The following is a 15,850-nucleotide window of genomic DNA, read 5'->3' as shown; positions in this document are numbered from 1 at the left end:
AAATATGTAAAGTTTTAGTTTGAAGAGTTTGTGCTGAACACATTAAATGCAAAAAGACAAAGTATAGTTTAATATGAGTGGTGTTAAAACATGCACCTTTGTGTGTAGTATTTTTGCCTATATTTTGTTAGATATTAAATATGTAAGAACTTTTGAACTTGCTCATATAAATCATTTATACCAAAAGTTGTCTGTGTTACAACCTGCTCTTTTCCAGCACTATTTTTTAATACAATATTACTCTGGTTTATCAAGCATTTTAATCCTACAATTAACTTCAACGTCAATGGGCTACATAGGAAAGAAAGGTCAGATTCCTCTGCTCCACTTACCAGAAAATCTATCCAGAAGTCTGAGCTGATGGAACGTCAGGTCAGATCAGCAGTGGACTAGGCTGTGGTGCAGACTATGTTGCAGGTGAATAGATTTTATTTGATTATAAGTGTCAAGGCTCACACAAGTGACAGGCATGGTGCCGATATTTATAGTTGCTGAGGAAGAATTTTGAGTCATTTTGAATTTTTTTTGGTGGTCTGTCCTAACCCCGCCTTTCCAATTGGCCCTGTTATTTCTGTAGCACGATTTTCTATAATGCCATGTTGCACTCGAACGCAACTATCGTGTTATAGCAGAACCTCCTGTAATAAGCAATGATGCTACAACTTATGATTGGTTCAGTGTACGCCCAGGATAGAATATATTTCAGTTGCATTCCAGTGGTAATTTAAATATAATTTTCTGCTTGGCTCAGTTGTGAAATGCGAAATTCTGCATGATTCCTTGGTTGCAATTAAAATAATTACGAAGAAATCAGAATATAAATGTCACACTATGTAACCTGACACCACTAAGCTCTGTTTTAGAGGTTACATTGGCTACATTTCCAAGTTAGGTGGTGCGTTGCATGATGAGCCTTTACAATGACTAATACTCCAAATGCAAGAACGTAATGATAAAACTGTACTTCGTAAAAGGTAGTTACAAGGTTGGGAAGTCTAACGTGGAATAAATTAGGAAATTCTTCTCAAAGGCACAGATTTTTTTTGGAACATCAGTAATGCTATAATGCTATCATTTTGTATATCCCACTACAAAGCGCAAAACTAAAATATATTTGTAGCCTGTTAAAAATAATTAGTTAAGACAGCATATCGATTTCCATGACCGAGCATTTACCGACAACATATACAGTGGTGATTTCCAGTATTATATCACAATCTAAGCCTCACTAAATCAAGCTAAACATTATTTACTGAAACCCAATTATGAAAAGAAAATTGATGCACACTAAGTTCCATTTGAAACATTTCAATACTGACCATAAGATCACATTTAGCAGTAATGTTAAGTAGCAAAACAGATTACGAGTGTTAACGAATGTCATGTAGTAAACAAACAATACATACCATCGGTTTGCATCTTCTTTGGCTGCATGGAGGGTGAAGACGCTGTTGAGGTAACTCTAAAATTAGCAGGTAACGTCTCTGCTGATCCAGGTGTCATACCCCTTACGTCCTTTGGTCGGAACTTTTTTCTCCAAGAAGGTGCTCTTCTGAAACCCTTTTCATCCTCCTTTTACAGTGACAGAAATAAAGCACATACATCAGCTATATCCAGTTACTTGTTCTTGTATACATCTCACAACAACAAAGACACACATCAATCACTAAAATAATTGTTTAAACAGTACTGCCAGTGACTTCCTATCTGTATGCGCACATGGAGAAAGATCTAAAAGGTCAGCAGAATCTGAAGAAACAATTAAATTTGATTCTTACATCATCTAGTCTCCGGTCTGTTCCAAGTGCCAAGAGGTTGTTAAATTCTCTCTCCAATGACTGGCGTGCCTGCAAACATAAAGGCCACAATTAATTCTTAACGTAACCTGAAACACATTTTGGTGTAATCAGCCAAAACAGATTGTAATACTGTCTCAAACAGAAAGAAAACAATTTCACAAAACGCTCTGAGCAACTAAAGGCAAGATGATGAGAGTAGATAACTCAGTAGATTGTAACCAGACATTGAATATTCTTTGACTGTAATTGAAATCGAACTTGTCATCTTGTAAGTATGCTGTCCCTGTGCATTAATCTTGACTTTCATCATAACACTGTTACTTAGCAGAAGTGATTGACATCACTTGAGCATCTTTCAAACAAACTCTAATAGAATTGTTTCCTTGAAACAAATTCTGAACCAAAAGAGGAGGAGAAACAGAAAATAGACATGCAACACAAAAATAATTTAAACTGAAAAGAGTTTGCTTATTTGATATGCTAAAACCATACAAAGTCCACTATTGTGGATGAAATTGTGGGATACTTGACCATAAGACTGTTTTGCCCCTAGAGCCTGCTCTACCATTCAATAGGATCATGACTGATCTGACATTCTTCATGTCCATTTTCCTGCCTGTTCCCCATAATCCTTGATTTCCCTATTGATCAAGAATCTATCTCAGCCTTAAATATACACAAGGACTCTGCCCCCACAGCTTTCTGTGGCAAGGAGTTCCAAAGACTCTCAACTCTCAGAGAAGAGAGTCCTCTTCATCTCAGTCTTAAATTGGCACCTGTTTATTCGGAGAGTGTGCCCTCTGGTCCTAAACTCTCCAGCAAGGGGAAGCATCCTCTCAGCATTTACTCTGTCAAGCCCCTTAAGAATGCGATATGTTTCAATGAGACCACCTCTCATTCTTCTAAACTCCATTCTTCTAAACTCAACCTGTTTGACCTTTGCTCAGAAGACAATCCCTCCATATGGAGGATCATCTTATTTGATCTTCTCTGAACAGCCTCCAATGAAATGCTAACTTTTCTTAAATAAAGGGACAAAAACTGTTCATGGTGCACCACGTGATCTCACCAGCACCTGCTACAGCTGCAGTAAGACTTCCCTAATCTTATACTCCAACTGCTTGAAATAAGGGGCAAAATTCCATTAACCTTTCTGATTGCCCGTTACACCCAAGTGCTAGCTTTCTGCGGTTCGTGCACACGTGCCCCTAAGAGTAGTGCATTCAGTTCTGGGGATATATTTTAACGAAGGATGTTAAAGCCCTGGAGAGTGTTCATGGAAATTTAACAGAATGGTACCAGGAATGAGGGATTTTAGAAACAAGAAAAGATAAAAGAAACTGGGCTTATTCTCCTTGGAGTAGAGAAGATTAAGAGGTGACCTCATTGAGGTGCTCAAAATTATGAATAATTTTGACAGGGTAAAGAAGGATATTCTGTTTCCACCAGTTGGCACATCAGTAACAAGGGGTCAAAATTTCAAAACTGCCAGCAAGAGAGCGAGGAGTGAGATAAGGAGAAACTTCTTTACTTAGAGTTGTTAGGATTTGGAATGCGCTACCTGGAGTGTGGTGAAGGCAGATTCCATTGGAGGCTTCAAAAGCGAGCTGGATATATATTTGGAAGTGATGATTTTAGATAGTTATTGATTTAGATCTGGAGAATGGGTAGTTGTCAGGAGCTGGTACAGATACAATGGATCAAATGGCCTCCTTCTGTACTGTAAAATTTTATGATTCCAAGTCCCTTTATGTTGCAGCTTTCTACAATTGTTTTTCCATTTAAATAATATTCTGATATTTTGTTCTCCCTTCCAAAATGAACAATTTTGCATTTTCCCACATTACATTTGTCAATTTATTACCAATTTACTTAATCTATTAATATCTCTCTGTAAACTATTGCGTCCCTCTCTCAACCTTCCTTTCCACCTGTGTGTCTCTCACCTGCAAATTTGGCTGCAGTATATTCACTTCCTTCCTCATTCATTAATATATAAACATATGAGATCCCAGCCAAGCAGAAAAAGAAGCTCCTTATCTCCACTCTATCCATGCCAATAAACAACTCAAACTATGGGTTCTTATCTCATGACTTAACCTTTTGTGAGGTATCATGTTGAATGCCTTCTGGAAGTCTGAATACAATGCATATACTGGTTCCCCTCTATTCACACTAATTGAGACTTCTTTGAAAAACTCTAATAAATTAGTCACACATGATTTCTCTTTCATAAAGCTATGCTGACTCTGCTTGATTAGATGATGGCCATTTTGGGTCTTTCAAACATGGGCCACTTTGGTGTAAGCAGGTACAGGTCACCCCTACATAATTCCTTAACACTACTTGTCTAGAAATAGAAACGGTACTTATTTCCTTCCCCTGCCCTCTCTAATATTATTGGAATGTTCGAAGTATCTACCACATACACGAAAGCGCATGGTAAGTTTAGAAGAGGTCATGCCTGACAAGTCTGTTAGAACATTTTGAGGAGATAATGAACAAGTTCAACAAAGGAGAGCCAGATGAGGGCTATTGGGATTTCAGAAGGCCTTTGAATAGGTACGGCATCGGAAGCTGCTAAATAAGATAAAAATACATGGTGTTAGGGGCAAGGGACTGGATGGAGAGAGAACTGGCTGACTGGCAGAAGGCAGAGAGTAGGGAAAAGGGGTCTTTTTCAGGATGGCAGCCAACGGCTAGTTGAGTTCTGCAGGGGTCAGTGTTGGGACCACAACTATTCGCATAATACATTAACGATCTGGACAAAGGAACTGAATGCATTGTTGCTAAGTTTTCAGAAGACAGAAAGGCAGTTGCAGGGATGGGCAGTGTTGAGGAAGTGGGGAGGCCACAAAAGGACTTGGACAGGCTGGGTGAGTAGGCAAAGAAGTGGCAGATGGAATACAATGTGTCAAAGTGTGACGCTATGCACTTAGGTAAGAAGAATAGAGGAGCAGACTATTTTTAAATAGGGAAAAGCTTCAGAAATCTGAAGCACGTAGGGCCTCGGCAGTCCTAGTTCAGGATTCTCTTGCAGTTAACATGCAGGTTCAGCTGGCAGTTAGGAAGGCAAATACAATGTTAGTATTCATTTCAACAGGACTAAAATACAGGAGCAGGGATTTTCTGCTGAGGCTGTATAAGGCTTAGTCAGACCACATTTGGAATATTATGTGCAGTTTTGGGCTCCATATCAAAGGTAGCTAGTGCCGGCCTTGGAAGGGGTCCAAAGGAGGTTTACAAGAATGATCCCGAGAGTGAAGGGCTTGAAAAGGAGGAGCAGTTGAGGACTCTACGTGTGTACTTGATGAAGTTTAGAATGATACAAGTGGGGATCACATTAAAACTAAGAATACTAAGAGGCATAGCCTTGGAGTGCAGGAATTACCCCTTGGAACTGAGATGAGGAGGAATTTCCTCAGCCAGACAGCGGTGAATCTGTGAAACTCAGTGCCACAGAGGCTGTGCATTCAATGTCTTCACTTCCTGAGATAGACAGGTTCTTAATTAGTAAGAGGATCAAGGGTTATGGGGAGAAGTCAGGAGAATGGGTTTGACAGACGTATCAGCCATGATCGAATAGCAGAGCAGAATCAATGGATCATATGGTCTAATTCTGGATTCCTATATTCCAACTTTGTTTCTACAGGGAAGGAAGAAAAATATAGTTGAGTCAGGATGGTGTGTGGCTTAGATGGAATTGCAGGAGGTAATGTTCTCTTGTATCTGCTGCCCGTGTCCTTCTAGATGGTAGTAGTCATGGGTTCAGAAGGGTGCTGTCTAAGGAACTTTGATGAATTTCTTAACTCGTGTGTTAATTACAGAATTGTCTCTGAGAGACTCCTAAACATGAATTTGTTACAAGGGTCCAAGTTAATTGCCAATAACAATCTCAAATGTAGATAATCACAAAAAGAATAAAAGGGGAAGTCAAAGATATTCCGAAAACAGAGGATGACTAAAATTTGGAATCCTCTGCCACAAATTGCCATCAGAGACAATAAAATTATTGAAAAGGCATTGAGATTGCAATGAGCATTTAAAACAAATGAGAAGTTCTAGGCACCAAACCTCAGGAAGAATATATTAATTTTGGAGGGAGTGCATATGGAATTTACGATGCCTGGACTCAAAGCTTTAAGCTACAAGGTTAAAGAAATTAAGGTTGTATTTTCAAGAATTTAGAATTCTAGGGTCGATTTATTAAGTTTAAGATATTAAAGAGAAAAGAACAATAGATTGGGTGAAATCAATAACAGAGCCTATGGAAAAGAAACATAGGCTGAATATTAAAGCCAGACATTTCAGCAGTACAGAGATAACAAGGTGTAGAGCTGGATGAACACAGCAGGCCAAGCAGCATCAGAGGAGCAGGAAGGCTGACGTTTCAGGCCTAGACCCAACTGGGAACCATGTTTTAATGGGAGTTGTGTAAGAAGTATGGAACTCTCTTATTATTTGTTCATAGGATGTGAGCATCACCGGCTGGATCAGCATTTATTTCTCATCCCTAATTGCCCTGAATGTGGTGTTGGTAAACTGCCTACTTGAACCAATGCAATCCTTGGAGTGTAGGGACACCCACAATGCTATTGAAAGAAAACTCCAGGATATTGACCCAGTGACCGAGACGTAACAACAATACAGTTTTAAATCACAATAGTAAGTGGGGTTTGGAGGGGATTTGCAGGTGGTGCTCCCTCTCAAAAGCATTTGATATGGTGCCACAGAGTAGGTTGATTAGCATATCAGAAATGTTTGAGACTGATAAGTCCTTGGCAGTATGGATTAGAAGCTGGGTAAAGTACAGGAAGGAGAAGGTAGGTATAGATGGGCATTTCTCAGATTGGAGACAAGTTGAAAGTAGTGCTCCCCAAGGATAGGTGTCGCGACCCTTGCTTTTTTTTTTATTTATATAAACTATTTGGAGAGGAGTTTTGAGGGCAAAATCTCTAAATGTGCAGATGATACTAAGCTAGGGAGCAGAGTGAATTGTTAAAATGATGCTGAGTGACTTCAAAGGGACACTGCCAAGTTGGCAAAATGGACAGACAACCTGGCAAATGAATTTCAATGCAGAAGGATGTGTAGAAGAAAGAGGGAGACAATACAGGCTCAATGGTAAAACTGAAGGTGGACAGGAACGTTTGAACAATTGTTAAGAAGGCATATAGTTTCCTAGGGTTTATAAATAGAGGCATAGATTATAAATGCAAGGAAATGATGCTACACCTCTACAAATCATTGGTCAGACTTCATTTGGGGTATTGTGTTTAGCTCTGGGCACCTTATTTAAGGATGTTAAAGCCATGGAGATAGTTCAAAAGGAGATTTACTAGAACAAGACCAGGAATGATGGGTTTTAGAAACAAGGAAACATTAAAGAAACTGGGCTTATTCTCCTTACAGCAGAGAAGATTAAGAGGTGTCCAAAATTATAAAAATTCTGACAGGGTAAAGGAGGATATTCTGTTTCCACTAGTTGGTACGCCAATAATTCAGGATCACGATTTCAACATAGTCAGCGAGAAAGTGAGGTGTGAAATGTGAAAAAAGTTCTTTACGCAGAGCTGTTAGGATTTGGAGTGTGCTGCCTGGGAGAGTGGTGGAGGCAGATTCCATAAGAGGTTTCAAACGAGAGCAGGATATAAATTTGAAAGTAATGATGTTAGAGGCTACGGAGATGGGGCTGGAGAGTGGAATTAGCTAGGTAGCTCTTTCGGGAACTGGTAGTGACATGATGGGTCAAAAGGTCTCCATCTGTCATGTAAAATTCTATTATTCTATGTATCTGCTGACCATGTCCTTCTAGATTGTAGAAGTCATAGGTTTAGAAGGTGCTGTCTATGCAGCCTTGGTTACTTTCTGCAGTGCATCTTGTAGATGATATGCGCTGCTGCTACTGTGTGTTGAAGGTGGTGGTGGATGGAGTCAAATCAGCTGTGCTGGTTTATCAGGGACTGTGTCAAGCTTCTTGACTGTTGTTTGCGATGGACCCATGTGGGAGAATTCCAAATATCTGCTGCAGATGAATTTGTCTATGACAGTTTCAGTAAAAGTAAACACCACGGAGATAAAAGTTCCACTTTCACATTGAGAATACCCTCCATCGTGTTGTATACCGCTATCACCATGCTAGACGGGACAGACTTCAAACAGATCTAGGCACCATGGGTCAACAACAGCCCCAGAACTGTACTCCAGCACAACTTGTAATCTCATGGCCCAGCACATCCCCCACTTAATCATTCCCATCAGGAGATCAACCCTGATTCAACAGTGAGTGCAGGAGGACATGCCAGGAGCAGCACTAGACATACCTAAAAATCAGGTGGCCACGAGGTCAAGTCACCTTACAGGACTATTTGCATTCCAAACAGCATAAGCAGCAAGTGACAGACAGAGTTAATTGATCCCACAAACAATGGATCAGATCTAAGCTTTGCAGCCCTGCCACATCCAGTTGTGAATGGTGGTGGACAATTAAACAACTCATTGGACAAGGAGGCTCCACAAATATCCCCATCCTCAATGATGGAAGAGCTCAGCACATCAGTGCAAAAGATAAGGCTGAAATATTTGCAACAATCTTGAGCCAGAAGTTCCAAGTGGATGATCCATCTTGGCCTCTTCCAGTCCTCAGCCAATTCCATTCACTCTAAGTGAGAAGAAGAAATAGTTAGATGCACTGGATGCCGCAAAGGTTACGAGCCCTGGCAATATTCCAACAATAGTACAGAAGACCTGTGATCCAGAACTTGCTGCTCCCCTAGCCAAGCTCTTTCAGTATAGTTACATCACTGGCATCTACCAATAGCGTGCAGAATTGCCCAGGTATGTCCTGCACTCAAAAAACAGAACAAACTAACCTGCTAATTACTGCCCATCAGTCTACTTTCAATCGTCAGTTAAATGATGGAGGGCGTCAGCTAAAAGCACCTGCTCAGTGGCATCCAGTGTGGGTTTTGCCAGAAACGCTCAGCTCCTGCCTTAGCAATACTGGAATCAAAAAGAATCATGTACAAACTCTCCACAGGTTGCAGCCATACCTGACACAGCAAAACGGTTGTGGTTGTTGGAGGTCACCTCAGTCCAGGACATCTCTGCAGGGGTTCCTCAGGGGTAGTGTGCTAGGCCCAACTGTCTTCAGCTACTTTGTCAAAGGCATTCCCTCCATCATAAGGTCAGAAGTGGGGATGTTTGCCTATGATTGCACAATATTCAACACCATTCACTACTTCTCAGACAGTGAAGCAGTCCACGTCCAATTGCAGCAAGGCCTCAACAATACCCAGGCCTGGGTCAAAAACTGACAAGTAACATTTGGGTCACACAATTGCAGGCAATGACCATCTCCAACAAGAACCAATCGAATCACCACCACGTGACATTCAATACCGTTACCATCACTGAATCTCCGTTATGAATATCTTGACCAGAAACTGAACTGGGCTGTCCATAAACAGAGTCACTACAAGAGTGGGTCAGAGGCTAGGAACACTACAGCAAGTAATGGACCACCTGACTCCCCACCATCTACAAGGCACAAATCAGGAGCGTGGCTTTTCTGGATAGATGCAGCTCTAACAACACTGAAGTAGCTTGACACCATTCAGGAAAAAACAACCCACTTGAGTGGCATCACACCTACAGTCAGTCACTCTACCATTGATGTTCAGTAGCAGTAGTGTGTGCCATCTACAAAATGCACTACAGACATTCATCTCCAAACTCTCGACCACTTCTGGAAGGACAAGGGCAGCAGATTCATGGGAACACCACCCCCTGCAAGCTCCGCTCCAAGCCACTCACTGTCCAACTTGGAAATATTTCACCTAAGGGCATTGTGGGTCTACCTACAGTAGATGGGACTGCAGCAGTTCAAAAGGCAGCTCACCACCACCTTCTCAAAGGCGACTAAGAATGAGCAATAAATGCTAACCCAGCCAGCAATGCCCACGGCCCATGAATGAATAACAGCCAGCCTCGCTTTAAATTTTAATGTGGACAGTTTGCTATTGGCTAGGTCATCGTCTTGACAAATTACAAATGGTGGTCATCTATTTTGTTGAGTTGAAACAGTGTGTGTACATTTGTACAAAGAACAGAGTTCTACGTATCTTCTACAAAGAATAAAACAGTACAGGACAAGCCCTTTGGCCCACCACGTCCGTGTTGACGCATTTTGCCCTTCCATACTAAAACGGTTTCACTTATAGGATCCGTACCCCTCTATTCCCTTCCTATTAATGTATTTGTCCAGTTACTTCTTGAATCCTGCTATTGTATCTGCTTCCACCACCTCCTTTGGCAGTGTGTTCCAGGCACTCACCGCCCAATGAGTGAAAAACGTGCCCTGCACATCTCTTTTAAACATCCCCTCCACGCCTTGAACCTGTGTCCCCGAGTAATTAAACACTAGAGTGGAAAAAAAGCCTCGTACTTTCCACCCTACTCATGCCATTCACAATCTTGTAAACTTCTACCAGGTCGCCCCTCAACCTCCTGTGTTCCAGTGAAAATAAACCTAGTCTATCCAACCTAGCGCGCACAGTATTCTCCATGACATATGGATTCTCCAAGGCAACACTTCTAGCAGGGTGTCCATGCATATTAATCAGCAATCTCCTCTCATGCAAGAGAAATATTGATTTTCCCTTGAATTTATATTCTGGCAATTCAACTTGCATTCATCAGGATAAGAAGTTGACAAAATGTGCTCTTTTGCAGCAATACTCAAATTCTGTACAACCAAACTACAAGAATAAAAAAAAGTACCTGAAAAAGGACTATTAAAAAGGCAGAAATAGACAAGCTGCATCAAATCGAAAAAAAATCAACAAATATTAAACTGAACCATCCACATTTGTGTTACAGCTTTCTGTCATTGTTTATTCAAAGGAAGAATCTAAAATGCATGACTGACAGGGTAGAGTTTGCGATTTTTTTCCTTTTCCATTCACAGCACACAAAACAATACACTCAAAACTGTTCATTCAAAGTATAAATAAAATATCTAGAGCATGGTGACTATTTTTGGCCTGATGTCATGCTGTAGCTTAAAAGGACTTCCTGCATACCTCATTGATTTCACTCACAATGTATTTCACAGGCAATTAAGTCATTTTACACACTAATCGCATTCTTTGAACACTGAAAAAGCATAGATGCGAGATAAGGATTTGCCACCTTCAAATCATCCTTACAGAGGGCGAGATTGATGACTGATGCTTTAGAAACAACTTATCGTAGATTTACAATTTCTTCAGACAGACATAGGGAGCACAACAGAATTCACATGGTTATTACCAGAGTATAGCTTCCCAACCCTAGAGGATTGTTTTTATGATTGGAAGCCTGTGGCTTGCAATGTATCGCAAGAATCGGTGTTGCAACCCTCACTGCTTGTTATGTACATTTAAGTATTCGATGTAAATGTAGAAAATACAAATAGTAAGTTTGCTGTTCATACAAAAATTGGTGGTTTAATTAATAGTGAGGTGGATGGTCTCAGGCAAAGTGGACAGAGTAATGGCAGATGGAATTTTATCCAGATTAGTGTGCAGTGATGCATCTTGGGAGGTCTAATAAGGGGAAGAGTTACACAATGAATGGTAGCTCCCTGGGGAGCAATGAGGAATATAGGGACATTGATGTACAAGTCCACAGAACCCTGAAGGTGTCAGCACAGGTAAATAGGGTAGTAAAGAAGGCATTCAGGATGCTTGCTTTCATTAGCCAGGAGGTAGAATACAGAAGCAAGGAAGTATTTTTGCAAATTTATAAAACATTGGTAGGCCACAGGCAGAATACTGCATAGAGTTCTGGTCGCCACACTATCAGAAGGCACCAGAGAGGGTGGAGAGGAGATTCACCAGGATGTTGCCCTGGATGAAAAGTCTCAATTATGAGGGGGGACTGGATAGGCTGGGTTTGTTTTCCTTGGAGCAGAGGAGGTTAATGGGTAATCTGATTGAAGTGTGCATAATTATGAGGTGTACAAAATTATGAAAGGCATAAATAGGGTACATTGTGAGAAACTTTTCCCTCTGGCAGGCATAAATTTAAGGTGAGGACTGTAGTTTAGAAGGGATCTGAGGATCCAGAAGGTGGTAGAAATATGGAACATGCTACTTCAGAGGGTGGTGGAGGCAAATACACTCAACATTTAAGAAGGATCTGGATGAGCGCTTAAAATGCCAGGGCACAGTAGACTATGGACCTTGTGCAGGTAAATGGGATTAATATAGTTTGCTGTTTGTTGGTCAATGTGGACATTGTGGCCGAAGGACCTGATTGTATGCTGTAATACTCTATGATTTTGAGAAAGTATTTAAAACATGCTTCCTTCAATATATTGAGAAATAAACCAGGTGATGTTTCAAACTTTTTTCAGAGCATCAATTTGCATGCTCATGTTCGAGGCATGAACATCTGAACTTAATCATTCAGCATACATTACCAAGAACAGCCAGGGGTTTACTTCTGACACTTAAAGACCAGTGAAAAATAGCATCTGAGAGAACAAGAGGACAAACCTGAAAGGAGCTGAGGCAGTTTTAAACCTGTAAGCATCCAACAGTAGTAAGAATTCTAGAAAAGTGTTTCTGTTGCTCTGGCCAGTTTTTGAACTTTTATCTGTTAAATTGTTACAAGCACAAAGGTTACTCTACAGCCCAAACCCCCATATAACAGAATTAAAATCAAGATCCATAAAGATAGGGAAACAGTTTCCTGTGTCACATTATAGTCAATGACAATTTGACAAAGTCAGAAGTCACACGACACCAGGTTATAGTCAAACAGATTTGTTTAAAATCACAAGCTTTGGAAGTGACTTCACCTGATGAAGGAGAAGCGTTTTGAAAGCTTGTGATTTTAACTATGTCTGTGGGACTATAACCTGGCGTCATGGGACTTTTGACTTTGTCCACCCCAGTCCAACACCGGCACGTCTAAATCACAATTATCATTTGAATATTTTTAGTTTTTAGATACAGAAGAGGCTGAAAAGAGCAAATCTCAAGAGTAAGCTCCTTTTTTAAAAGCTCCATTTTAAGACTGTGCCCATTTTGAATATTAGGTACAGAATTTACACAGCCTGAGGTACTCATGCCTATACCAATATACAATGGCTTTTTAAAAATTTAACTATTTATTTTCTACAATCTACTTCAGCTGTTGCATCAATGCTAATTTGAAAAGATTGGTGATTTGAAAAGTTAGGGCAAATCCTGAGGTCATCTTTAGGGCTGCATGGTGGCCCAGTGGTTCACAGCGCGAGAGACCGGATCCGATTCCACCCTCGGGAGACTGTGTGGAGTTTGCCTATTCTCCCTGCACGTGTGGGTTTCTTCCGAGTGCTCCGGTTTCCTCCCACAGTCCAAAGATGTGCTGGTTAGGTGATTTGGTCATGCTAAACTGCCCACAGTCCAAGGATGTGCAGGCTAGGTAGAACAGCCACAGGAAATGCAGGGTTACAGGGACAGGGTGGGTGGGATGCTCTTTGCAGGGTCAGTGTGGACTCAATGAACTGAATGGCCTGCTTCCACACTGTAGGGATTCTATTCTTCATTATACTTAAATCACATTGGTTTCAAATGCTCTGGTATTGTCCTATCAGAAGTACAGGAAATTTCCAGTAAAATGACAAAAATTGTCAAAGCATAACACAAAATCAATTACACTGCTACAGGAAATTGTTGAGCCGCATGTCTCACCAGTGTGCCCAATTTTTTTTGTTAAGGAGATTCTTTCACTCATCATTCATTCAACAGACTTATTCACAAACCACATATTCAAGTGGCCTAATAACAGGTCATCATCCCCGCAAAATTACATCCATCATTTTTAAGGGAAATTGTACATTACAACAACATTGAATCTGATCCTGTAACACTAATGCCTTGCCAATAGATGGCAGTCTCTCCCCATTCAGTACTTCCCAAGTTCACTTCACAGACTGCAGCAGCTTGGAAGAAACTAGTGGCTAACACAGCATTGTATTCGCCCCTTGTAGACAATTATTCTTGTTGATGAAAAGACTTAAAATAAACTCTGAATACAGATAATGTCAAGCAAACTGAAAAGAAAGAGAAATCTATCATCCAAATGTAAAATAATTGATTAATGCTTTGGAGGCATGCCCTTCAGCAAAACTAATGAAGAGTCTACGCTTCAAACACATGGATTCATGTCCTAAAAAGATGCATCAGATCATCCACTTTAGTGATGGCAAGAACTGCAGATGCTGGAGTAAGAGTCAATACAGTGTGGAGCTGGAGGAATACGGCAGGTCAGGCAGCATCAGAGGAACAGGAGAGTTGACGTTTCAGGCCTGGACCCTTCATCAGGTCCTGATGAAGATACCAGACCTGAAACATCGACTCTCCTGCTCCTCTGATGCTGCCTGGCGTGCCGAGTTCCTCCAGCTCCACACTGTATTGACATCCACTTTAGTGTTTATTTCTGGAAGTTCTGTTTTAAATATATCTGCCAAATACAAAAGTAGACAATTTGGAACAACAAGCTTTCAATTACATTATCTTCCATTCTTTGAAACCAGAGAGGATACATGCCCAGTTCAATCTTACTTTATTAAAACAAACCTGCCTAGCGATTAATCTGGTGAACATCTGTTACACCCCCTATGGCAAATATATCTCCTTCCATAGGTAAGGAGGTCAAACTGCACACAATACTACGGTATCGACTCAGCAAAGCTCTACACAACTGCAGTAAGACATCTTTATACCTGTGCTCATTTCCCCTTGTAATGGGGAAAATCTGCCATTTGCCTTTTTTATTGACTGCTGCATGCTTGCTTTTAGCAATTCATCAAGGTCAGCCCAGTCCCTATGGAAATCAACGTCACACAACTTCTCACAATTTAAAAAATATTATGCCTTTAGTTTTTTCTACCAAAAGAGATAACTTCACATTTACCTACGATATTCACCTACGATTTTGCTCAATCACATAGCCTGTTTAAGTCCATTTGAAGCCTCCTTAAATCTTCTTCACAACTTACATCCCCAACTAATTTTATTATCAGCAATAAATATGGAAATATTACAACTGCTCCCCACATCTAAATCATTTATATTGATTTGAAAAGTTTATTTTCCGTCCAGCAGTTGTTATAACCTGTGACTTTTAAATAGTTCAGAGACTTTTTAAAAGTGAACCAGACATCTGATGGTGGAAGGATCCAGAGAAGGAAGAATGACAATAGGAAGGGTGCAATTGCATGAGGGGGTGCAGAAATGATTCATCAGGATGCTTATGGGCTAAAACAATTCAGCTATGAAGAGGGACTAGCTAGCCTGGGGCTGTTTTCCCCAAGAGAAGGGAAGGGTGAGGGGTTCTGATTAAGGCGCACAAAGTTATGAGGGGCACAGATAAGGTAAATAGGGAGAAAGGGTCAATAATTACAGGACACAATTTTGAGATAAGGAAGTTTAGAGGGAAGTCGGGGAAAAATATTTTCATTAAACGTTAATGGGTATCTGGAACTCCCTGCCTGAAAGGGTATTATGAACATGTATTTACGAACAAGATCCCAAATAGGGATGCATTAATCTTTAAAAATCCATTGTGAACATTTACTTGTACGCATGAACTGAACGCTGGAAAATGGGATGAGAATAGATGAATGCTTGACAGCTGGCAGAGATGATAGCCTGAAGGGCATTTCCCTGTGCTGTAAAAAAGACTGTCTTTTCTCTCTCTCTCTGTATTGTGAAAAGCTGTAGCACTGATCCTTACATTAACCTGCTGATAACACTACCTTTCCTAGACTAAGCTGTTTATTCGTGTTTTCTGCTCTCCACCCATCACCTATCAGCCAATTCTCAATACATACTAGTACCTTACCATTCAAAAAAGGTCACATTTTGTTTGTTAAAAACCTCCTGTATGGCATCTTATAAAAAACTTTCTGAAAATCCAAATACACCACATCCATCGGGTCTTCTTTAGCTACAAAACAATAAACATCCTCAAAAGACTTCATAAGGTTTGAAACACATGTTCTTGCTTTTATAAAT

General features: G+C 40.5%; 1 protein-coding gene across 1 annotated transcript in view; it reads right to left on the bottom strand.

The window, feature by feature from the left end:
- LOC109920159 (liprin-alpha-1-like) overlaps positions 1 to 15,850 on the bottom strand; it is a 117,314-nt gene that overhangs the window by 11,746 nt on the left and 89,718 nt on the right. The window contains exons 21-22 of the mRNA XM_048606905.1: positions 1,779 to 1,857; positions 1,407 to 1,572 (exon numbers count right to left, since the gene is read on the bottom strand). Of these exons, the coding sequence (XP_048462862.1) occupies positions 1,407 to 1,572; positions 1,779 to 1,857 (245 nt within the window). The remainder of the gene's footprint in view (positions 1 to 1,406; positions 1,573 to 1,778; positions 1,858 to 15,850) is intronic.

The sequence above is a fragment of the Rhincodon typus genome, chromosome 17 (assembly GCF_021869965.1).
Source record: "Rhincodon typus isolate 14 chromosome 17, sRhiTyp1.1, whole genome shotgun sequence".
NCBI lineage: Eukaryota > Metazoa > Chordata > Chondrichthyes > Orectolobiformes > Rhincodontidae > Rhincodon > Rhincodon typus.
This window is presented reverse-complemented; position numbering and strand designations above follow the sequence as displayed.